The 23,665-nt window shown below is 47.2% G+C and overlaps 9 protein-coding genes across 9 annotated transcripts; 4 read left to right on the forward strand and 5 right to left on the reverse strand.

Annotated features, from left to right (window-relative positions):
- Positions 1-1,726: 1,726 nt before the first annotated feature.
- Positions 1,727-3,185, reverse strand: PFICI_12734 (uncharacterized protein; the record flags this gene model as incomplete). Its single annotated transcript, XM_007841315.1, has 2 exons — positions 1,727-2,683; positions 2,742-3,185. 2 exons carry the CDS (start codon positions 3,183-3,185, stop codon positions 1,727-1,729), a joined length of 1,401 nt encoding a protein of 466 aa, XP_007839506.1.
- A 1,291-nt stretch (positions 3,186-4,476) lies between these two features.
- PFICI_12735 (uncharacterized protein) lies at positions 4,477-5,628 on the reverse strand (the record flags this gene model as incomplete). Its single annotated transcript, XM_007841316.1, has 4 exons — positions 4,477-4,499; positions 4,564-4,684; positions 4,739-5,211; positions 5,265-5,628. The coding sequence occupies 4 exons, from the start codon at positions 5,626-5,628 to the stop codon at positions 4,477-4,479; spliced, it is 981 nt and encodes a 326-aa protein (XP_007839507.1).
- A 114-nt stretch (positions 5,629-5,742) lies between these two features.
- On the reverse strand, positions 5,743-6,286 carry PFICI_12736 (uncharacterized protein; the record flags this gene model as incomplete). Its single annotated transcript, XM_007841317.1, has 2 exons — positions 5,743-6,207; positions 6,263-6,286. 2 exons carry the CDS (start codon positions 6,284-6,286, stop codon positions 5,743-5,745), a joined length of 489 nt encoding a protein of 162 aa, XP_007839508.1.
- Positions 6,287-7,300: 1,014 nt separating this feature from the next.
- On the forward strand, positions 7,301-9,062 carry PFICI_12737 (uncharacterized protein; the record flags this gene model as incomplete). The annotated part of the gene is made up of 10 exons (XM_007841318.1): positions 7,301-7,389; positions 7,452-7,511; positions 7,564-7,939; positions 7,995-8,038; positions 8,085-8,205; positions 8,258-8,351; positions 8,401-8,496; positions 8,554-8,628; positions 8,693-8,818; positions 8,869-9,062. 10 exons carry the CDS (start codon positions 7,301-7,303, stop codon positions 9,060-9,062), a joined length of 1,275 nt encoding a protein of 424 aa, XP_007839509.1.
- Positions 9,063-14,305: 5,243 nt separating this feature from the next.
- PFICI_12738 (uncharacterized protein) lies at positions 14,306-14,797 on the forward strand (the record flags this gene model as incomplete). The annotated part of the gene is made up of 1 exon (XM_007841319.1): positions 14,306-14,797. The coding sequence occupies one exon, from the start codon at positions 14,306-14,308 to the stop codon at positions 14,795-14,797; it is 492 nt and encodes a 163-aa protein (XP_007839510.1).
- Positions 14,798-15,862: 1,065 nt separating this feature from the next.
- PFICI_12739 (uncharacterized protein) lies at positions 15,863-16,490 on the forward strand (the record flags this gene model as incomplete). Its single annotated transcript, XM_007841320.1, has 4 exons — positions 15,863-15,960; positions 16,034-16,227; positions 16,306-16,343; positions 16,467-16,490. 4 exons carry the CDS (start codon positions 15,863-15,865, stop codon positions 16,488-16,490), a joined length of 354 nt encoding a protein of 117 aa, XP_007839511.1.
- Positions 16,491-17,482: 992 nt separating this feature from the next.
- Positions 17,483-18,200, forward strand: PFICI_12740 (uncharacterized protein; the record flags this gene model as incomplete). Its single annotated transcript, XM_007841321.1, has 2 exons — positions 17,483-18,049; positions 18,114-18,200. 2 exons carry the CDS (start codon positions 17,483-17,485, stop codon positions 18,198-18,200), a joined length of 654 nt encoding a protein of 217 aa, XP_007839512.1.
- Positions 18,201-18,964: 764 nt separating this feature from the next.
- On the reverse strand, positions 18,965-19,657 carry PFICI_12741 (uncharacterized protein; the record flags this gene model as incomplete). Its single annotated transcript, XM_007841322.1, has 1 exon — positions 18,965-19,657. The coding sequence occupies one exon, from the start codon at positions 19,655-19,657 to the stop codon at positions 18,965-18,967; it is 693 nt and encodes a 230-aa protein (XP_007839513.1).
- Positions 19,658-21,329: 1,672 nt separating this feature from the next.
- PFICI_12742 (uncharacterized protein) lies at positions 21,330-23,116 on the reverse strand (the record flags this gene model as incomplete). The annotated part of the gene is made up of 5 exons (XM_007841323.1): positions 21,330-21,548; positions 21,604-22,065; positions 22,121-22,505; positions 22,561-22,954; positions 23,017-23,116. 5 exons carry the CDS (start codon positions 23,114-23,116, stop codon positions 21,330-21,332), a joined length of 1,560 nt encoding a protein of 519 aa, XP_007839514.1.
- Positions 23,117-23,665: the final 549 nt, after the last annotated feature.

A 23,665-nucleotide genomic window follows, 5' to 3' on the forward strand; every position in this document is an offset into this window, starting at 1 on the left:
TAGTCTTCATGACGACATACTCTGTCCGTCGCTAGTGCTGGCTCTGTTGGCCTTTGCCGTGCGGCTTGACAGTGATGGCCGAGACCAAAGTTTACTTGCTGCCGAGGAGAGCTGCATATATGCTCTCTCGGATATCCCGATCCTCACTTGGAAGGATGGTCCTCTTCGCATTGGCGATGCGTATTCACTGGCCATCTTGAGTTCGCTAAGTTACCTTAGTTCGACTGCTTCGGGTATCGCTGAGCGATGGTCCGGGCTGTCCATCGTGATCTTGGATGAGGTGAAAGCAAATGCCAACGCTCATGGAACGCAAGACCAACGCAAAAGTATAGAATAGTAAGTGCATATCGACTCAGCGATGGTCGCAGTTGGTAACCTTCATAGCGTGTCCGTTTTGGTTCAATTGAACAACCTGTGAGTAGTCCAAACACTTCCGCCGGCCTTGGGCATAGTTCTGAGTGGGACAGCATTCGTGGGCTCCTGTATTACAGTCAGCCCGTCACATTGCCTACATTCGAGGCCGATGCGGCGGCATCAACACCGGAAGCCAGTGTGAGCATGCCTGTGCCAAATCTTCCAGGCTCTAGAACCGGATTCCGTGGGCTCTTCTTGCCCTTACTGCCGTGAGTTCTTCCTCTCTCAATACATATTTTCTACTAAGGATATTCAGTATTCTTCGAAACGCCCTTTTACAATCCCCACAGTCACGTGTGAGTCAGAAATCCAGAGATTCAAATCTACGTGCCCTTGAAATGTACTACATCAATTTTCCAGAGAGTCTGATGACCATCTCATCGGTAAATCTGGTATATCAACTTGAAGCAATGATTTGGTTGCATGGAATACATCAATTGCTTTGTGAGTTACAGCATATTTGTACTTGGGTTCGTCTTGCGAGGATCGTTTTACTTGTTAACCTTGTTTCTATGCAGATGGCGCACAGGATCCCATCGACATATTATACAATCAAGCATGGCATAATGCGTCCGACTATGTTGGAGCTATAGAACATGCAATCCTCATGGGTGAAGTGGGTAGTGTCCGTAGTACGATCTCGAGTACATAGATAACTCACCAGTCACTAGATCCTCAAACAGCTCGAGCGAGTCGGTACTGGCTTGATCGGCAGTATATCGCCTGCCACTATCGCATTTATTTCCATCTCGGCTGCCATACTATGCTCCCTCGCAATACAATCCGGGTCATCAACGTCTCACCCCTCCCTACATGGTAGCTTACAGTCATACGCTTCTATAATTGGGATGTTCACAAATTCAGATTGGACCCATGGACATCATTTCTTTGATGGAATCCGGGAGTTAACAGGTGCCGTCCTGAATGGACTTGAGACTCCCGGCCTGACCCTGGTGGTTGAAAAGCTGAAATACTACCGGTGGGTGAACGGTGGCACTGGCCTTCGGAGGCTCGGCGACGAATCGAGTCAAATACTTTACACAAAATCGACGAACTTGCAAAATCAGCTTTCGGCTGATCCAGCAATCATCCACAAATGTCTCGAGTTATTCGACCAACAGCGTCTTACGCCTGCAGGAACTTTTGAGCTTAGCCTTAGACTACAGTGGTAAGCAGACGTGTAAGAGGAATTGAATACCAATTGGACGGCGAGATCAAAGAATCCTTTCACCGGGGGCCGTCGGCCAAATTGATTATTCATTATTAAAGAGAATCACATGTTCCAAAGAAGCAGAAAGCCCAGTTGTAGAGATCATGGTGTAATTTCCAGTATCCATTGAGCCACAATTTCGCCTACCCTATCGACCAGATCTCCATAATGAGGACCTGGCATGAATAACATTGTATGAGCACTGATCTCATCAGTCGTCGCCATGGTCACACGTTTCCATAGCCTATCAATCTGCCCGTCCTCCTCTCGTGCTAGTTTACAAAACAGCAGTTCTTTCCGAGGAGTCTCTGGCATGGGAGAACAACTATTTTCAGGCATCCCGTCGTTCTGTTCGGTAACTCCATAGTGTGGAATGTGGGAGATGTCGGTGCTGCCCGTCTGCCTGGAAGCTTTGGAATGAATTGAAAAGTTGTCCGCGGCGGAAGTACTAGGCGCCCGCCCTTTGTGACAGACTGTGTAGAACTGAATGAAACGGCACCTCTCAGAGTCTGTTGATGGCTGCAGTGATTCATTTATAACACCACTAGGCCCTGCATCCTCTAGCTTTCGCAGCTGCTTGTACCGGAGCCTTAGCCTTTGGGAATCTAGCAGACAGCTTCCGAATTCGAAATGTGCTTTTAGGTGGCGAAAACCTGCATGTAATAGTCCCTCTGCTCGGTGCTTCTTGACAAAGTGCTCAATATTCTTCCACCATCCGCGGTCCATTATCCGCAGGTCGTTGGAAAAGTGAGGATTGTAGTTGGGATCCAGTGTGCTGCTGCCTTTCAAGTAAAAATTGCGCAGTGATGAGGTGGACCTCTGCTGTGTCAAGGATGCTGTAGGGCTACCTTCTGGGGACTGGGGCTTGAATATCTGGCTTGTTGACTGATGAAGTCTTATGACATCTGACATGTCGCCTGGTCTGGGTTTTGGCCGGAATGGGCTCAAGATGCCCGTTAGTATGACACTATTTTGCACACCATAAAACGGAACATCCATGTTGACCGTTCCGAGAATTCGGTGCTTGCGGCAGTATCCGCCGTCGGGAGACGGCTTCTTCTGTTACCAAGAGTTAGACTTGATATAACTTGGCTTAGTTTGGGGCACAGGGACGTACCATGAGCACCACGTCTGCTGCCAAGAGTCCCCCCATCGAATGACCGACAAGGACAACGTCGGTGGAGGGGGACTCATGGAGAGCTAGCCACTCACTAAAGTTGTCCCTGGCAAGATGGAACGCCTTGTAAGTCTTGTATCTGGGGTAGATCTTGGAGTGGATCGCATGTGTGGACGCCAGCTTTTGTCTGAGATATCTGTGCACATGAACAGGAAAGGAGTGGAACGAATCGTCATTCCCGATGAAGCCGTGTATGTAGATGATAAGGAGCCTTCGCCGTGGGCCTTGCCTCGTGTCAATTATAGAGGGTGTCAACGACTGGGTGGACGAGAGTCTCGGATCCATTGCCAGCATATTCGAGACGTCGGCATCTAGTCCCTGGTGTCCAAGTTTTTGGGGGACGTCAAGGGAACTACCAGTGTATGGCTCCTTCGGAGTATCCATATTCGCGATCTTCGCTGGTTTGAGAGATGACATATTTCGTCTCACATACACGGGTAAAAGACAGAGGGAAAAGAGTAAGAGAAAATATATGGTTACAGTCAAGCGAGCAGCTGGTGATCAGTACGAAACTGCGAGACTAGTTACTTACACTCCTGGAGGCTACTCCACGTGGTCGTTACCGGCCCACTGAGCCAAAAGTACAAATTTATCTCTTTGAACACCAGCTATAACCCACACTATAAACATTTCCTTGACAGGATTCGTCCTCAAGGGATGTGGGGTGTAGTCTGAGTCCCCACTGACGCAGCAAGTAACGCGAATAACCCGAGCAATACGACCAGGGTCAAAATGCGGTTAGCTCGAGTGTCAGGAGCAACGCGAATAACGCGAGTGACGCAAGAATAGGTACATAGCTTGTTGTACTGCGGCGACCCCGTTGGGCGCAGCGGCAGGTTACCCTAAGCTCACAGCACAGCAGGGGGCTAGCCACTACCAAATGGTCTTTCTATGCGCGTAGCTTGTGGCAGTGCTAGTGAGCCGGCTTGTACAATAAACAAAACCGCAAAATGTCATAATCTAGGTAGACTTAAGGCAATTCGAAATGGTGCATACCTACATATTCAACTAAATGGGCTCCGGTTGCGAAACGCCACAAATTTGAAACGGGGTTATTGACTTCTCATTTGGATGCCGGTGGGATGTCCTGTATGCTTGGCTACGTAAGGTAGGAAGGGGATGGAACCCTTTGCTCTACAAAGAGCAGTTCTTTGGCACATCATTTAACATGGTCTTGCGAACCTTTCTCAAGAATATCATACCTGTTTTTTCTATTCAGTCGATGCTTCTCACCTCTTCATAGCTTGTTTCATTGTTCTCTAGCTCCTTTCAACACCCCATTCTCCGAGTCCTTGCGTCAGGTCGGCAGTCCAGTCTTTCGTGGTTTATCGGTATCAGCCGAACATGGCTGCGGTTGTCATTGCTATCATGTACTTTGGGATATCTACGCTTTTCCAACTCAAAGTTGATTCCATTCATAATTGGATGTCTCTGTGAATGCGTAGACAAGTCGTACCTATACGAAACAGTAACGATTGCTGCCCCATTGGCTTCCCATTGCCTGGCCAAATTTCACCTCTCGTCTGGCGCTTGAAATATTAACTAACGTGGTGTAGTTGAAATTGTTGGATATGTCCGCCAAGCCCGCAATGTCATCCAATAAGTACCCCGACTTTACAGAAAACCCGCACATCATTCAGTCCATTCTACTCAAAAGGCCTAATCTCATTTACTCTCAAAGCCAGTTACCTAGATTAACTGCCAGCAAGTCAGCACACCACTGGGCTAAATGGAATGGAGATTAAAACGGGGTTGTTCTCACCATGGATCGCTTTCACCTGTGTATACGCGGATAACGCATACTCGCCCGATTCTGTACCAATGCCACTTTGTTTATGGCCACCGAAAGGGATACCGAAATGTGAATCCTGAGAGCTGTTGACCTAAAGTACGTGTAAGCATTGCCATTAGGCCTATTGTAGGGATGAGCCACTTACCCAGACAGTACCAGCTTCGATCCCGTCGGCAATAGTATGCGCCCGCACGAGGTCTCTGGTGAAAATCGAAGCCCCCAGGCCAAACTCGGATCCGTTGACTTTGGCCACTGCGTCGTCTGCATCTGTAAATGCCTGGATAACGACAAAGGGCCCACATACCTCTTCTTGTACAATATTCATGTTACTATGAACATTCGAGAAGATGGTTAGTTCCATGAAAAACCCCTTCTCGGACATTGCGCTGCCGCCTTGGACCAGCTTTGCTCCCTCAGCTTTGCCTGCCTCGACGTAGGCTAATATTCTTTCCAGTTGGGCTTTAGAAACCTGTGGGCCATGCGTCACGTTCTCATCAAATTGACTTCCAATGGTAGTATAGGCTTTGGTGTATTCCTTGAAGCGGCTTAAAAAGGTATCGTGTATAGATTCCTGGACATAGATTCTTGATGTCGCGGTACAAGTTTGGCCCATATTGCCTATCTCTAATTCAGTACCGAATGTAACTGGGGAACTTTGGAGCGTTGGTTACCCATAATGCCTGCATGGGACCATTTGATCGCCTGATCAATATCAGCGTCATCAAAGACAAGTAGCGGGCTTTTGCCACCGGTCTCGAGGGTGATGTTCTTGAGCGAACCAGCAGCTGCTCTCATGATAGTACGTCCAGTAATTGTACTGCCAGTGCATGCAATCTTGTCAATGTTGGGATGGTTGGCAAGCGCCTCGCCTGCGACCCTACTAAGTCCATTGATAATGTTCACCACTCCAGGTGGAAATCCTGCCTCTTTTATAAGAGCGGCCAGATACAGTGCCGATAATGGTGTCTGTTCTGAAGCCTTCAACACGGTTGTGTTACCGCAGGCAAGGGCAGAGCCAAGTTTCCATGCGGCCATCTTCAATCAGACATGAATTATTAAAGGGGGGTTCTTTTCTCATTGGGCACAAATTACCGACCATGACAGGGAAATTCCACGGAATTTTCTGGCCGCACACGCCTAAGACTTCAATCAGTGTTGCTGTGAACAATCAATAATTGGCATTGCTTTAGCTATAGGCTCATGCTTGGTATAGGCGAGCTTGTCCTTGTTGGTTTCGATTGTTCGACCAAATATCTTGTCAGCCCAGCCAGCGTAATAGCGAAACACACTGACCACCTCCGGGCCGTCCTCGGTTATGGCGGCCTGGTAAGTCTTGCCATTGTCCCAAGCATCAATTGTGGCAAGGATGTGGCTGTCTCTTTGGCACAACTCACTCAGCTTCCAAAGCAAGGCACCACGATCCGCGCCAGAGATGCGGCGCCAGCTATTGGCTTTCAATGCCCGTCGAGCGGCTTGCACGGCCGCATCCACGTCCTCGGGCCCAGCTGCTGCTACACCGACAATGGCAGACTCATCATACGGGTTGGTCGGCTCAATTGTTGCGCCTGATTTAGCTGGCACAAATTCATTATTAATGAATAATCCTAAGATGAGCTATAGTTTAGTTAGATATGCGTGAAATGAAAAGGGCCAGGTCTTATGGTAGTACCAGTTGGTTGCAAATATGTTGCATTATTTGGCGCTGTAAGTTGAGCAAATTAAGTCATTGCAAGATGGCTTAGAAAGGATACGCAACGTCTAACATATGCTGTGAAAATGAACTTCAAGTTGCTGTTGAAAACTTGATTTAAAAGACCTGAAGACGGCTATTGCTCAGTTGAGAGATGTGTTAATGTAAGAGCTAATCTACTTATTTGTCCAGGTCTAGAAAAAAAATAAACCCTGCTGGCCGAAGCTATTCTGATTATCGGTCAGTCTTAATCAAACGAACTGCTAGTTACCTACCTACATAACTTGCTGTTAATGATTTTTCTGTTCAAGGATCGGTGCCTCAATTCCTTCCGTTTTAGGTTGAGCGCACCCGTAGCGGGTTTACGAGATTCCACTAGCATGACATAGCTCTGATCCATGAACTCTCCATGCTTGTGATGTCCATCTTTATTACAACATTTTATAGAATCCACTGTCATCGCCGGCAAACTTTTATTCACAAAAAACGTACGGTGCGGAAAGTGGGTGAAACGGAAGGCGAATGATGGGAGGGCGACATTGGAATCATGGTGCACGGTTAGTAAAGCATGGCCCAGACTAAGACGCCGAAGAGTCATAACAAGAAAATTGAAACATTTCACAATGGTTGAATTCCAGAGTCGTGCCCAAAAACTTGCCAAATTGGGTCAAGGTCGATAGCTGTCGTCCTATCTCTTTGCTCAAAGCATCAGAAAAGGGGTGGGGGCGGGGGCGGGGCGGGGCCCGCTATGAGTAAAAGTCGAGACGGCGGTTGTTAACACGAGTAGCATCGCAGTTGGAATAGGTGCAGCTCGCTGCCGATTGAGCAGAGCTCACTTCACCTCACGATCATCCTTATAAAGATATATCTCACTGGGCAAGGCATCAGATCAATGTCCTATCTATTGAATGCTTCAGCTCTCAAAAGTGCACCCGTCGTCGAGTTTAACTATCTAGATCTTCCATTGACTTATTCCCAAGTTTCTACGTCCTCCAGTCCTTGAATTCATCCTGCAAAATGAGCCTGATTCAAGAGCAGAAGAAGTTGCGAATCGCCGTTGTGGGCGTTGGCATGGCAGGTGTTGCTGCAGGCTTGGATCTCCGAGAGTAAGTAAAAAGGAACCCCTGTCATGCAACGGGATCTCAATGGAAGGGCTAACTCGAAGCAGCCTACCAAACGTTGATGTACAGCTGTACGAGCGTTCCACCGAACACAGGCTTGCTGGCGCGTATGTATTCCACCGTCCACAAGACTCAGAACTCATCCTGAATTACTTATAGCTGGCTCGGTGTCACGCCCTCGGCATTGCGACGGCTCGTTGAATGGGTCGATGAGGAAGCCGTGGACCGGGTAATGACCCGGAGATACAATCCCTTCACGGCCTTGCATTGGAGTACTGGAGAGGTTCTCCATAAGCCTCAGCAAGTCGATGGAGCAAAGCTCTCAAAGGCTGAGAGGCTTGACCAGATGGGAGTGTCCAATGCCATACGTTCCGAACTGCACCAGTTGACTGTGGCCCTTCTCCCGCAAGACATGATTCACGCAGGAAAAAAGAGTTTGGGCCTGGAACAAACAAACGGCGCTGTGCGAATCAAGTTCGAGGATGGTACGGATGCTGTCGCTGATCTCGTCATCGCAGCAGATGGAATCAACTCTGTATGTTCACTCGTGAATTCGATCCCGGTAAAAACGAATGTTGACAAGAGACCAGGGCATTCGGAAAGCTTTCGACCCGGATTATACCATCAAGTATCTGTAAGGCTCATGACTTCTTCACCATGTCAACAACTAATTATCGCAGCGGGCATCTTGTTTATACTTGTTTTTGGGATTATGAGAAGCTCAAGCAGGAAATTCCAGACCTACCCGAAGATGACGTTGTCATGTACTGTGGTAACTGTCTCGTTTTTATGGGTTACGTGGTATGTGGAACATCCATGTCGTCTTGAACAACCATTAATTCTATCGTCACAGGGGTATAAGCAGTATGCGCTGGAACTGATAGTTCCCGAAGAAATGCCCGAGACTCAGACTGTGCGTTGGAACACAATTGCTGATGAAGCACGGAGTAGGTCACCCAGACATATGCTGATGCGTATATACTAAAGCTGTCGCAGTGAATCATCTTTTGGAGTACTTCAAAGATTGGAATCCTATCATCAACCAGTTTCTCCGAGTTTCAATGAAGCATGACATCGACATGGTTATATTGCGTACGGAATTCCCTCCCTCATTCCAATCCGTACAGCTCTGAATTGACGATACTTTAGCACGCAGCCGGGGCCAATGGTCGCCATCCATGATTGCTAATCAACAGATAGCGTTTATCGGAGATGCAGCTCATCGTAAGTTATCATGACATTTTCCTCGCACTTGCAAAATGCTAAAACAGAGAAAACACACCAACAGCGACGGCAGGAGCATTCAGTTCTGGTACTTCATTTGCATGGGAAGATTCAAAGACTCTGTCATTGGCTCTCGGTCATGCTTACCAAAAGAGCAAACAGTGGAACACTGAGACGGTTGGCACCGCTTGTGAGTTTTGGTTTTAAACAGTCGTGCATCGAGTTTCCTAACGCAAATAGTGAAACTTTACGACGATATTCTCTCCACTCACTACAAGAAAGTTTATCAGCAAGTCGAGAAGTTTGAGGCAGCCTGGAACAATGATTTGGAGGATATGGCACTCAATTTCAGTGCAGAAAACATCCACTGGATCACAAACCACGACGCGGACGAGGCATTTGCGAAGTGGGTGAAAGAGCATTCGACCGAATGAAAAAGAATCGGGCTCGTTGATCCACGATAACAGCGCTGTAAGGTTTTGGCGGTCCCAACCAAGCAGGCTATCATCAACATAGAAGCAACATTTCTGGCGAGAACTCTTGGGGAAATGTCGCTCGGAGGGCCTGATCGTTGGTAGAATTCCGCATGATCTACATAGATATAGCTTTACTGAATGCATTCCAAAACACCCATCTGTACTCTAATTCTATCTTTTCTTTGACCCTTCCCTGAAGTCTTCTTAACAATAAAATATTCATGTATTACTTCTCATCTCAACCTTAGGATTTTCGTATAGCTAACGCTGCGTCGATATAGACTATGTCTGCAGCAGCTTCGCGGTCAAGCTTTCTACGGCATCGGTCTGGGGAAAGTCATTGGGCCAAAGCACAATAGTTATGTTCGGCTCAACTATGCGATACCACACGTTTGCTGGAGGTTTGATTCGATCCCACAATTTTTGGACCGTGGTCTTGGTTGCTCTGGAAGAAAGCAGCTACATGCATTTGGTCGAGACCAATAGCACAGAACTTTATTTGCCCCCAATACAAACTGTCACCTTTACTAGTCCGCAGCTGGTGGTGCTTTTCAGATTCGAGTAAGTGCAAGCTTCCGACACAATACTTCCACACATGCGCGCGGGGGGCTGGAGCGAAGGGTCGTTGATTACCTCTTCAGGGAAGACGCACGACTCTCTTTACTAGCACATCAGTAATCAAACAGGCACCACGCGACCCTGCTCGACAGGGCCTCCCAACTTTCGCTATCACTATACTGGTCTCCAAGGATAAGTCTCGCCAACCAATCACACTCCCCAGTCTTATCTTCATGCGGCCCTGCATGATTTCTGGTCGTTTACCATGACGCTGATTGTGACTTGGCGTGGCTGTAGAAGTAGGCAGGACCTGTCGGACAGCCACCGGGACCACTCTCCGCGACGGTTCCTGTAAATCCCTGATTGATTTACAAAAGGACTGCAAATTCCATTTGAATTCTCCAATAGTACATTGATCTCAAGGTCGCAAGATTTTTTCGCGACTAGCATTTGATTGATTCATTTCATTTGGCGCTTGATCAGTTTCCGATTTCAGTGCTCGCCATCAAATCCTCAGCACCTCGTCAAGATTCAAGACTAGCAGGAATCTTCTGTCATATCTTGACAATGGCGCCCTCTATTTATCGTTCAAGGCAAGAAGACTCATGAAACCGAACTGGATCAAGAGAGCATTGCGCTCGGAACAAGTCAGGTTGATACTACCATGGACTGCGGCCTACCAGTCGTCAATAATAAAGCGAGCGAGGAGTTTCCTGGGAACCCTCACGTCAGTAGACCCCAAATCCGCTTATTAGTTACCAATACTTTTATCATGCTTACATATGTTTCTCAATCCCCTTCCACTAATGGTTTTTTTTTATTATCTAGGCACTTGACAGTAACGGTCATCTTTATCTCCTTCCAAGGCCAAGCCGGTCTCCCGACGACCCTCTCAACTGGTCTCAAAAGCGAAAGTGGATAATTCTTGCCATCATCTGCTGGTATTATGCTCTTGCTGTTAGTGCAACACAGTTTCTGAGTAAGTCCTACTGCATGCTTTGTACTTGTTTCTTGTTCTTCTTTGTTCGCCCGTATGCTAAATGTAAAATATTTCAGGTTTCATATTACCTCAACTCGTTGAGAGTTACCCCAACGAATCATTTTCCAACATTAACCTACTCTTTACCATAACTTCTCCTCTTGTAGCTCCAGCAGACATTATCTGGTTCCTGTGCGCCTTCAAATGGGGCATGAGGCCCACTGCTGTATTTGCAGTGTTTCTCTTCTTCGTCTCAAACCTGATTGGAGTTATCAACCCTTACCTCTTTGATCAATTTCTTGCAGCCAGGATCATTGCTGGGTTTGGTGTAGCCCCGAGTGATGTCTGTTAGTAACCTTTGTATTGGGAAACGTTGACAGTGGGCTGACTCGATCACAGTGAACTTCATCATGGTGGAAAGCTTCACCTTTATGTAAGCGCTTACGTACTTACTTATACATGCTTCTCGTCTAACATTACTAGCCATGAGCGAGGTTTATACATGGCTATCCTTGCAAGTGGTGGAGGTGTAAGTTGAAATTACGCATTCTTGTTATGGTGCTAAACATTTTCCTGCAGGCACTTAATTCACTGATGTGTATCGCCACAACCTGGAGTAAGGGGATGCACCTATTTCCGCGTGATGATACCACGCTAACATGATTGCATTTAGTCACGATTAATACATCTCTTCGAGGGTATGACTCACATGTATCTACATTGTGAGACAGGTATTGACTTTGGCAAAGCGTCTTCATCTTTTACTCGATATGTTCTTTTGTATCGTTCGCCGCTTTATTATTGTTATTCCCTGAAACAAAGTCAGTTGTTTACAAATCTTAATTCATCCCAAGGCTAATGAAAACTCAGTTTCCGGCGCAATGAATCCGATCTGATAGAACCAATCACGAAAGAAGAATTCCATACATGGCACAAAGCTCTAAGACAGGGCGAGAGCTCAAGGCTTCTCATTAATCCTTTTGCAGGCCACAAAAACATTCCTCAGCACGGTTTTATGGATATTGTCAAATGGCTTTGGCTTGCGGCGCTGAATCCAGCAATGTGGTGGTGAGTCACTGCTATTACACACAGAGTTAAAGAATGTATTAACCTAAAACGGAGACTTTTCCTCAGGTTTGGTGCATTCCAAGTTGTCCTATTTGGAGGGTTCAGCGCGGTTGCGACTTATTTTGCCACAGTAAGTCACAAAAGACATTGATAATAAGTTGATGCGAAAGGGTCAATGAATTAATTCGTGTTCTAGCTATTGGAGTCAGCTCCTTGGAGCTGGGCTCCAGAAAATGTTTCTTTTATAAATTTTGTGGTGATTCCGATGGTAATATACTCTTCAACGTGCCGACGTCACTACTAGCTAATAAACTGTGCAGGCCGTGATAGGTATTCTTATCGGCATATTATCTGACTGGTCGGTGGTGAAATTGGCGAAAATCAGACGCGGATCACCGTGAGCAACTCAGTCATTCCGAGCCGAATTTTCATTTGCTTACAAAAGTTTAGCAAAATAGAGGATCGCTTATTAATGACACCGTTTCCAGCTCTATTCGGTAGGTTGATGAGAGTATGACTTATTTTATTAAATAGCTAATAGTGGCGTGTTTAGGAATTGCCGGGCTTGTTGGCTTCGGGGCTATGGCGCAATCATTCTACGCGGGCAATGCACCACACTGGTTTGCCTGCGTTTTCATTTGTTAGTAACTGTCTCAAATTATACAATTGTTTTCAAAAGCGATGATACTAACCTAGAATTCAGACTTCCTCATGATTACAGCGTTTTGTAGCGGGTTGCAACTTTCTTGTACGCTCAAAGCTGTCTATCTCCGTGGTAAAATTGCTAACAAGTCCAGCCATGTACTTTGCGGGATCAGTGAGCTCTGAGCACGGCCTAGCTATGCTAACCATGCTATGTGCCATTCGAGATCTAGGATCTTTTGGTTTAAGCTGTAAGTGAAATGAAATCACCTTGTGCCGTTAACCAATTCAAGCTGACCATGCGAACTCGGTTAAGATGGTATTGTCGCATTTGTGGATAGTGTCGGGTTTCTGAATAGCTTTGGTATATATGGAGCTGTCTTGGGCGTGTTATCTCTTGGAGCCATCCCGGTCTATGTTTATGGCGAGAGAATCCGACTTTTTCTCAGCACCCGTAAATATGCCCCTCGCGACGAAACAGAAATCTGATAAATGGGCTGGCAACCGAGATTGTGTGTCTATTGCCCCTTCCAGTCGTCGAGGGTTGAGGCCGGGAAATAAATCAGAGCCAAATGTATCGGACAAATGCAAAAATACGTCAATAATGACGCAGTTTGCCTACAGCAAAATGATATTGTTAACATGAGTCTGCTATTCCCAAGTCACCATGACTTATGCAAGAGATGCCCCGAGGTAGCTCCATTATGAGTCCGCACTCTGCCGGTCAAAGAAGTCTATATTCTACCTCACTTCTTTCTCATGGATTGGTCAGTTTTTGGTTGTGATTAAGTTCCCAACCGCAATGAAACTGCTTTGTTTCCGGTGATGAACATCATGGAAGCAAGGCTCGTGCCACTGGGAAAGCCAATATAGCAGCTTCAGACCTAACACACGCTGAAGTGAAATAGTATCTGTACCATCGATTTGTAAAAGGAAGTCATCAATATTTTGTATTTAGAGCATCGAATAAGGATGGAACTACTGTGTTCACCTTGACAATAGCTGAGTGCATTGAAGATGGACGCTTTGTACCACCAGGAGGTCGACTGTAGTACCCCAAATATAGTAACACTGTTGACGAGAAACTGTACATCTGCCCGCCAGGGCCATGTTTGAAACCTTTCCCCCCCAAATGCGAAATGGCATCGACTTTGATAGATTGTATGTACCTGCATGCATACGGCGGCACAAGCAGGAAAGGATTTTCAATCAGGCTCGCCCACCTCGGGCCAAGTCTGGGGTAGACTTTCCGATACGATACCGTAAAGCCTTAACATCTTATTGGAGGCTCTGGGCCTTGGACAGCTTTCATTTAGCATAATTGGCGATAAGCATTCATCGCAAGTGGTGACAATGTCCTTACTTTATTACCCACTCAACCACTAGTTAGGATGGGTATGATTCTTATCGCACTTCCCATGGAATCCTTGCAGTGGATGATATGCAGCGCAGGCAGGCCACACCGGACGAGAGGAGGGTACAGTACGCAGGTGAACTAGCGACTTCAAAGAGAGTTTGAATCTTTGAGTGAAATTTGGCACGCGCACATGATCTGGATCGAATATGGAGTTCCCTGCAAGAAGCTCTCGACCTTTCTGTATGGGGCAAGTTTTGTGGCCCGCTGACCATCACCTCATCAAGGATGTGCTGCGTCCCTGCATGACAACCTAGCGGAGAGGGGGTAACAATTCAAGATCAAAGCCAAGCTAACTTCAAGTGTATAATAGATTGCCACAAGGGGGCGGGCGTGGAAACTTGCCTTATTTGGAGTCAAATGATTTGATGACTGAGAGAAAAGGTAACCAAGCACTTTTATGCTGAACACTCTATTTTAAAAAAAGACTTATTTTGCTTTCAACTATATAGTGCTCACAAATACCAAGCGTTTGATTTTCTCTACGCACCAAACATTCATTTACCACATACCCACTTTGCTATACATCCACATCTCGTCATGACGTCAGTCGAAGACTTACGTGCTCAGAACCACGAAACCGTGGAAAAATATCTTCACCACCTTTGCGACTCTCCGCTCATGGCTTTGAATCTTCTTCATGATGACGCCTGCAAGGAGCTCACATTTGCGACCTTTCCGATGTCATTCAAACCGGACAATGTGCACCCTATCAGTTACCATGGCAAAGAGATTCTTAGAGAGAACTTTGAGTTCAATAACAAGTGCTTCAAGGGGGATTTAAAGAATAGGAAGGTGTATTCCACACAAGACCCGAACAAATTCTTCCTTGAAGCCGAATTGGATGGCACGTATATACTTGATGACAAGGTCTGGCCTTATATACAGCCTTATTACATCATGGTGATTGAGTTGAGAGATGGTTTAATTATGCGTCTTCGAGAAGTGTTTAACCCACTTCAACTCCTCAAGACAGCTGGTACAAGCAACCCGGACGCCCTCCTCGAGCGTCATCGACCCATTTCGCAGTAAGATTTCAGATATAGTCATCAAGGGAAGCAATGGGACCATTCAGTGGATGCTAGCAGCAGGCAGAAGGGTGTTAAGAGCGAAAGCACAAGTATATTATTTATGGAAGGATGATTAAAGAATTTATTGGTAATGATTGACTTTTTACCAATACGATGACATGGACGTTGTACTAGCGTTTTGAAAGATTTCTTATCCTCGTTTATGTAGTGTGGTGGTTCATGAGGCACATTTTCTGTTTTTGCGGTAAATCCAGAGTGCGATGCGCCACCGCCGCTCAGAGGCTATCCGGAACTCACCAAACGTCCAACGTCAATGTGACATAGTATCTTCCGGTACTCGCTACGGTGCAGTACGGCTTTGGCAGATCCTTAGCACTTGCTGGGGAGACCGGACAAGAAACCTCCACACCAGCCGGTACTGGCTAGCACAAGACAGACAGAGAATGCCATTAATCGCTGGATCCAAGTATGGGGCGTTGTACCTGTCCAGACTTTATCATGCCGGCCGCGCTGTACTAACCTTAGGTATTAACATCACCCTGTTTCTAATGGATCCATGCCAGATATAGACCAAGCCAGGGTCTTGCAAATGCAATCCATAGACCACTCACGATGGGCATCGGCTTGCCTGGAACCTCTTGGAATTGGCGAACCCTTCCCAACTAGGTAGTTGCAGCCGGCACCTCTTGAAGAATCTTGAAGCACCGGCCGCTGTCGCCCCCAACGGAGTCCATGGTCTACTGTCTAGGGCGATCAATTGCTGTCTGTCCTGGATAAGAGCTACTGTACAGGCACACATATCGGTTTTTGCCCCCGAGTAATACCCCAGCTCTCTCTCTTTCAGGCAAAGAATAGGTCCCCTTTCATACTCCATCTGCTTCCGCCAAGTGCTCCATACCCAAAAATTGCTTATACATTTATATGGCTGGTGCTTCTTTTTGTGGTATTTAGGTGGTGTTCTTCCTCGAGGACTATTTCCTGCCCATACTTTGCAATTATTATTAAGTTCACAGACCTCAGTTGCTAACATTCTCTGATCGATTGACTTGCACCCCAGCTGTCCATAATGGTCCCTGCTCTCAAGTATATACCCAATGCCCAGGAGGCAAGAATTCCTTACTACAAGGACTTTCCAAATATTTTCCTTGGTGCGCTTTATTCGAGGTAATTTGAAGCACCCTTCTTTACTCATAAAGTCTGGCTCGTTACATCCTGAACATATGCTTACAACTTACAGTACCCAAGATGACCCGGAGAAACCTATTACTAGTGGTTTCTACCGCATCGAAAAGGGCGCAACCATGACCGCCACGTATACATACTACGAGTTTAAGCTCGTTGTTGCTGGCGATATTATTGTCTCGGATTCAACGGGACAAAAAGTGAAGGCTGTTAAGGGTGACATCATCTATTTCCCCAAAGGCGCAACGAGTGAGTCCACAATATACTGGGCTCCATCCTGGCCGAGTTGTCAAATACCGGCGGCGATACTAACGTGGATATCTCTAGTTACTTTTGAAACTGAGAACGGCGGCGAAGCCTTTTTTGTAAGTAGCTTCAGTGTTCATTGTTTCCTATTTTTTCAAAAAGAGAAGAGAAGAAAAAAAGAAGAAAAAAGAAATCAAGGTTGCGTCTTTTACTTAGTTCACAATATTGATTGATATACTTAGGTTGCTCAACGTGCCTCGCCGTAGAACTTGAAACAGAATTCGACGAGCTGGGACGAGGATATATATGGACAGTAAATGGTAGAATCTACAGTTGTTTCATCAGTTCGTACATGATGGTGGAATAAGAAAGCATTTACAGGCCTCATCTCTTTCGGCTGTTGACGTGTCAAGACATCGTTTGCCGTCCTTTGGATTCCTCCACGTTCACATGGACAGCTGCGGATTGATGTTGCGCGTCCAAGGCATATTGACCTACTTCTCCATTAACCCCTGATTATTAGCAGGTTGTGTCTTGCATCGGTCTGCATTCTCGTTGTTCTTGCTCAGTCCTCCTTTCCTGGTCTTGTTCAGCCGGCCGTGTCCATTAGATGTTCATCGGGGTGAGATGTTGCTTTGCCATTAGCTTTTGCCACTATAGTAGCCACTGGCGACCACGATTCGGGGCTTCGGAATAATGACTAGGTCGCTGGCACTAGTGTAGAATAAAGCTCGCGATGGCTGTACTAGCTTTCCGGAGAGCTGATCAGTGTCTTCCGGTGGGGGCGGGGCAACACGTAGCGTGACCGATGATGCCTAGAAAACTTCCTTTCCTGGCATTCGTTGCAGTTTGAAATACCTGTACAGAGGTAGACTCACTTTACAATCCCCCCCTAACCCCCCGCCCCCCTTTCGCAATGCCATTATCCCCAGAAGAGCGCGAGGCAGGGGAGGCTGGCACTGTGCCAAGGCGTCAACGGATAGTCAAAGGATCGTGTTGGCCCTGCAAGAAACGTCGACTTAAATGCGACCTTGGCAAGACTGCATGCCAGAAATGCCTTGCGTCAGGCACTAGTTGCAGCTACGACAAAGTTGTGTTGCGATGGAGCGGGCGGCCAAGTAGGAACATACCACGCGTATACGATCAGTCATTGCTTAGCGTCGGACTGCCTGCTGCCAACGAGAAACGTGCCCTGGATTATTTTGAAACCCGACTATGGCCTCTGCTGTTCACGATTGACCTGCCCCCTTCTCCGCTCATGTCGGTCGTCCTGCAATCGACTCCTGTGCGCCATGCAGCTTGTGCATTTGCCGAAGGACATAGAGCGTCATATGCGAGAGGACTGTCACAAGACAGCCTCATGAACAGACGCTTGCACTGTATTACCTCTATTCGGGAACAACTTGCCGACTACTCCGGGAGTCGTGAAGCCCTGTCACCTCTCTTGCTTGCTGTTCTCCTCCTTTACTTCCTGGACGGCTTTGTCGAGTGCAGGCAGCAACAACTTTCCGTGCACTCCCACTACAACGGTGTACTGGCCATAATAGAGGCGCTCGGAGGCCAGCAAGCTGTTTGCTCATCGACATATCCAGAGGCTTCGTTGTTACTTTCCGAATTTGTGGCCGCGGATCTTACTGAAGCTGTACTGCAAGGCCGTCTGCCGTACTTTGACGCTGCCATTTGGAAGCAGATCGAGTCAGGCCAGGTCTGGTGGGCGGTGCAGGATGTCGGCAGCCAGTCGTTGGCCTCTGTTTTTGGAACCATGGCTTCGATAAGTCAATATTCGCACCATAAAGAACTTGAACTCGAAGTATGGCGTTCGACAGTAAGCTCGTTTGAGAGCGCTTTGCAACCTGCTTACTCTACTCTTGGATTCCACGGACTAACAGATCTGCACCATGTCCAACAACCTAGGCAGGCACGGTCCCGTCTTTTCTCTCAAGCACTTGTTCGGGCATATCAACATGCCGCCCTGATTTACCTTTATCGAGTGATTTGCAGCCTTCCGACAGGCCATTTCCTGGTCCAGCAACACGTCCAAGGTTGTCTCGACTCCGTACAAGGCGTTGCCAGTGAATCAAGGTTGCATAATTGCACAAGCTTCCCATTATACGTCGCCGGGGCTCATTCTTTAGAAGAGCGCCACAGGAACTGTGTGCTACACAACCTACAGTCTATTCATGCAGACCTCGCATTTCAATCAGTACTCTGCATTCGATCAGCTCTAGAAGGCCTTTGGAAAGAGCCTGGAGGACAGTCGGGGGACTGGTCTCATACTTTCAAAGATTTCACTTCTGCCATTTTAGTAATATAATTGAATTCCAGACACTGATGAGGAATCTCGTGATGTTCTCAGTACTCTATAAAATCTAATGTAATTGCTTCAGTGATAGAATAACATTTAGAAAGGAGTCTCCAACGATTCTTCAACAATCTTCTAATGAAACACCTTTCCAATTTCTTACTATTCATTCGAAATCTCCAGAACAACCAGAGGACTATATGTCCTGGCCTATGTTAACCCCCTTCAAAGTTCCCTGGATTTATCGAAGCAAAGGTCTCGAATACGTACAATTCCAACACACCCAAGAATCTGGCAACAATGCCCACGGGCGAGTGGCATGATTCGATCAAGCGTTTTGTTCTGTCATTGATAATTGTTATTATCATTATGAAACATTAATCATAGCTCCAAGGGCTTTTATACCAACGTTTTCTTCTTTTTCATTATAACAAGGCATCACTCCTTGTAGACCTTTCTCTGTTCCTTGGCCTCCCAATCAGCAACACATGGAGCAAATATCAATTTTCCATGAAATCCAAACCAAACTGTGCCACAAGCCACCACGATCCAAAGCAAAGTTACCACAACACTAAAAATGGTTCCGAGTACCTTGAAGAAAAGCGACGGCAGCTCTTTGGCCAATGTTGTGGTGGCAACAGTATACACGCCCAATGGGAAAGTGAAGCCCCACCACCCGAGGTTAAAGGGAAACCTCATTCGCGAAATGGACGACAGTGCAAAGAAGAGCCAGACGAGACCAAAGCCCCACATGACAAACGCCATTAAAATGCCGGCAACATAGAAGATTTGACCCGCCATGGGAGCTGCTGGGACATAATTGTTGCGCCCAAAAAGGGCCATGGCATCTTTTCCTAGCTGTATAATGCAAAATGCTCCTTGACCAAGCGGTCCCAGCGGTAGAAAGACTGACACAAGCACCTCCCGCGGGGGTAAATGGTGAAAGGTAAGACGTTGAAAATATATCACCATGGTGAACATGGCCAACGGCACTCCACAGCCCCATAGAATGTAACATATTGTGACGGTCCAAATTGCGTGCTGGTCGTTTGGGAGAACACTGGCAATGATGGCCCCCGAAGCAGCTGCGACAATGGTCGCTACAATGGGCAGCAGCCATGCGGCAGTCATTTTGGAGAGCGCCGCCTACATCTCATGTTAGCTTTGTTGCAACTTTCTTTGGGGTAGTCGGATGAAAGTATACTTCATGCTTGTACATGATGACAAAAGGTAGATGCAAATTTGTCCCGACTGCACACGCCACATCGAACCACCACAAAGCCCATGCCAAGTATGCAGCCCAATCACCCCATATGGGTACACAAACAAATACAATCATGTTGATTATAGTGGCGAGTCCCATGGGAAATGTTCCTGCATATTTTGTAAGTCATTTTTTATAATTGAATGGCGGTATCAAGTGAACTTACCGAGAAATAAGGACTGTACGGGATGTCTCATCATGGCAGACCACATGCCCGGAAAGAGCGTATAGCGTAGTATGGAAACGATGAGGAACAGTATAAATAAAGCAATATTGAGACAAAACAACACCACGGATATCCAACAAAGCCAAGGTCCATTGGAAGGAAGGTTGTGCAACAAAATCGAAGTGATGCCGGTCCCCATGTTGACACTAAACCAAGACGGAGTAAAGTGTATAATCAGTTTGCGCCATCCCCGGGTATGGCGTAGTTTTGTCGGGCATGCCTCTTGGTGGCAGCCCCCGGTCGCATCCCCGTTGGTGTCGTGATCATTGGGAGTATTATGGCAAGTGCTTGCAGCTTCAGAGTCCTCCATGGTATTAGTGTTTCTAAATTGAAAAGTGAGTTGAAGAGAAAACAAGACGAAAAGTGGTGACTCAGAGAATGGAAAAAATATCTAAAGTTCAATTGCGAGAAATTTACGGTTTACATAGCAAAACTCACAGTCATCCATCTCTGCGGGAAGCGGCCATTTCAAGTAAAGGTCATGCGGCGAGATCGAATCTTTTAATTGATTGCTAGTACCGAATTAGACAGGATTCAGATTTATTTGCCTTCCGAGCCGTTTGACTATCCGGGCCCGATATGCGCACAGAGGCTCAGGAGGTTGCCGAGGCCCGTATAAGAGGTTGTCTGACGGTACGGAACCGCGCATCCACTAGCGTTGGTACCTGAGCCACTGCTGGCTAGGTACCGCTGCTGGGGTCTGGTGGTTTACAAGCCTTGTGTACTAGGTATATAGGGCAAAAATGATTCAGAGCAACGTGCCATGGCGCAACAGATGAAGTCGCGCTGTCTGGGTAACTACTAATCAATCATGCATCATGGTCGACTTTGGCATATCATGTCGCAGTATCCCGTAGAGACTCATTGAGACCAGGAATAACGATTAAGCTTGGGTACTCCGTACAGAGGATATACCCACTAGGTTAGGTGTGTACAAAGAGATGAACGGACCATGAGCCGCATTCACCCGAAACGTCAGCTCCATATGACTGACACTCTGGGTGCCACAACACCATAGAGTCATTATCGAGAGCATTTGTTCGTACATTGGCGAGGGATTGCATCAAGCCACCTAGCATGCGTCGTTTGAATGATGATGAAATTGCCAACAAAATTGTAAAAAGATGCCTGGAAATGTGATAGGCGGTGCCGAGAGGCAGTACATCTTTATTTGTGTGACCTATGTGTATGGATATATAGATGGAGAGGCTGACATGGAGAAACAGGAGATTAACCATAGAGACATTTTCGGTTGGTCTGTCTTATTAGATTCTACCAACAGTAATCCTGCCCTATTATAGCGCCTGCTCCGTTCACGCCTCCTTGTTCAAGTCACCCTTATCTTGAGGAGCTTCGGCTGGCACGGGCTTCTGACTACCCTTGGTCTCGATGTGCGAGTAGACCTCAACCTCGATCTTTTCTGCGCCGACGTCATGTTCACCAACCTCGACGGCATCGACTTCTCCAAATATCTTATCCATCCTTTCGAGTGAAATGCCTTTGGTTTCTGGCAGAATGAATATCACAGAAATCTATGCCAGCCAGTTAGTGTATCATGATCAAAAATGCAGCTGAGATTATTCTTACCAGGAGTAATGTGTTGAGCCCAAAGAGGAGCCAGTAGCTCCGCCCGCCGACCTCGGCATTGAATGTTGGCCACGGCTGCGTCAAGGCCAACAGACAGGCGGTCTGCCCCAGCAATGAGAATCCGAATGCCTTGTCGCGAACCTCTTGCGGGAAGATCTCTGAGGCAATAGCTGGTGGGATTGGGCCGTTGGACCAGCAGTACGTGAGTCCAACGATGAACAACATGGCTATTTCCACTACCGCGGCCGCTCTGTTGGAGTTATCGGGGAACGATGTACACAGCGAGGCCAGAATCAGTAGTGCCGTAGCCTGGATGGCGAAGCCTGCGATTAGAAGGGCTCTTCGGCCAAAGCGATCGACCGTAAAGGTATTGACTAGAACAATAACGAGCTGCAGAGCAGCCTGGATACCGTTGATGGCGAGAGCCTGATGACCTTCATTCCATCCCAAGGATTGGTAGATCTAGACACCAATCAATCGATTACTCCCAGCAAGAGAAAGTTGGAGAAGGACTTACAAGCGTTGCATACATGGTGAGTGCTGCTATTCCTCCAGCCTGCTGCAGCGCAGTTGCGTACAGACCGTAAAGAAGACGCTTCCGCATGCCTGCTGATTTGAAGAGGCCAGTATAGCCGGTATCGTAGTGCTTGCGTGCCTCCTTTGCAGCCAGCAACTCATGAAACTCGGCTCGAACATGATCAGATTCAGGGGTGCCCATTCTCAATTTGCAAATGACTTGCAAAACTTGATCTGGGTTTTCCGGATATTTCTCCAACAACCATCGAGGAGACTCGGGATACCAAAAGCTGAGAATTATGAACGCCACGCCAATGGGAATCTGAATTACGTTGGACACACGCCACGCAATGTTGAAAGGCGAAGTATAAAAGCTCATGCCATATCTAATGGCTTGTTAGTACTTGGTACAGCCGGAAACGCTTCAAATGATACACCTACCCAGCCCAAAATGCGATAAAAGTGCCTAGTTGGTACCCAAACTGTGTAACGGTACCGACAAAGCTTCCCCTCAGTAAGCGAGGGGAGCACTCGGCGACGTAGAGAGATGTTGCAATGTAAACACATCCGAACCCAAGTCCAGTCAGGAGACGGCCCAATATGAGCACACCCCATGTATTAGGGACACTCTGAACGATGACGCCAATGATCATGACACTGATGGAGATGCGAAGTGCCCATAGTCGTCCGACCAGATTAGCAAGCGTTCCGCCGACAAAGAGCTGCGCGAGGCCTGTGGTTGCCCATGGCGCAGCTGCAATGGTCCCGGTGCGTGATGCATCGACATTGTAGTACTGTATGAATTGCTTATCTGCCAAGATGACCGTCATGATGCCTAGGTACTTGGGTCAGTCTGTCAGATGCCGAAAGTTGTGTAGGGGTTGTTAATGCCCGTACCTGCATCGTACCCGTTGAAACATGTGGAGAAGACCATGCCGTATAGCAATAGCGCTGCATAGCGGTCCTTTTCCGGCAAGAAATTCTGGAAGAACCCCATTTTTTTCTTGGGTGCCACGACACGAAATTGTTGGGTAGTAGATAATTTTGGATGTGTCTGTTTACGATGCTACACTCCCGTCGTTGCTGGATTTATGATACTCAAATAAAGACATTGTAAGTTATAGCCATCACTGGGCGAGGGTCGTATTTCCGGTGGGAGCTGACTTCCCATTGGCTCAGCGTGCTGGCGGAGAAACTCGATGGTTCAATGCGCCCAGCCATTGGGAGAAACCGATGGGAGGGCCAATAGAGACGAGCCCATGAATATACTGAGTGCCGCCCCGGGATCGGGGCACATTTGCGGCTCCACCATACCCCAAGAGCCGTGTTTGTGGAGATTTGCGGGGGAAGGCGATGGACTCTGGGGTAAACATAGAGGCATGGCCCGTTCCTGCATTCGTGGAAAGGCTCATGATCACAATGCCGAGTGCCATCAATGGCAAAAATGTAACCCCTTTGGGCCTCGGGACTTGGTCCAAGAACGGCCAGTCAAGGTCCGCGTCAAGTATAAAGATAAATAGCACCAGTCGATCACAGTGAAAGTAAA

Source organism: Pestalotiopsis fici (genome assembly GCF_000516985.1).
Source record: "Pestalotiopsis fici W106-1 unplaced genomic scaffold PFICI_Scf_10, whole genome shotgun sequence".
NCBI classification, from domain to species: Eukaryota; Fungi; Ascomycota; class Sordariomycetes; order Amphisphaeriales; family Sporocadaceae; genus Pestalotiopsis; species Pestalotiopsis fici.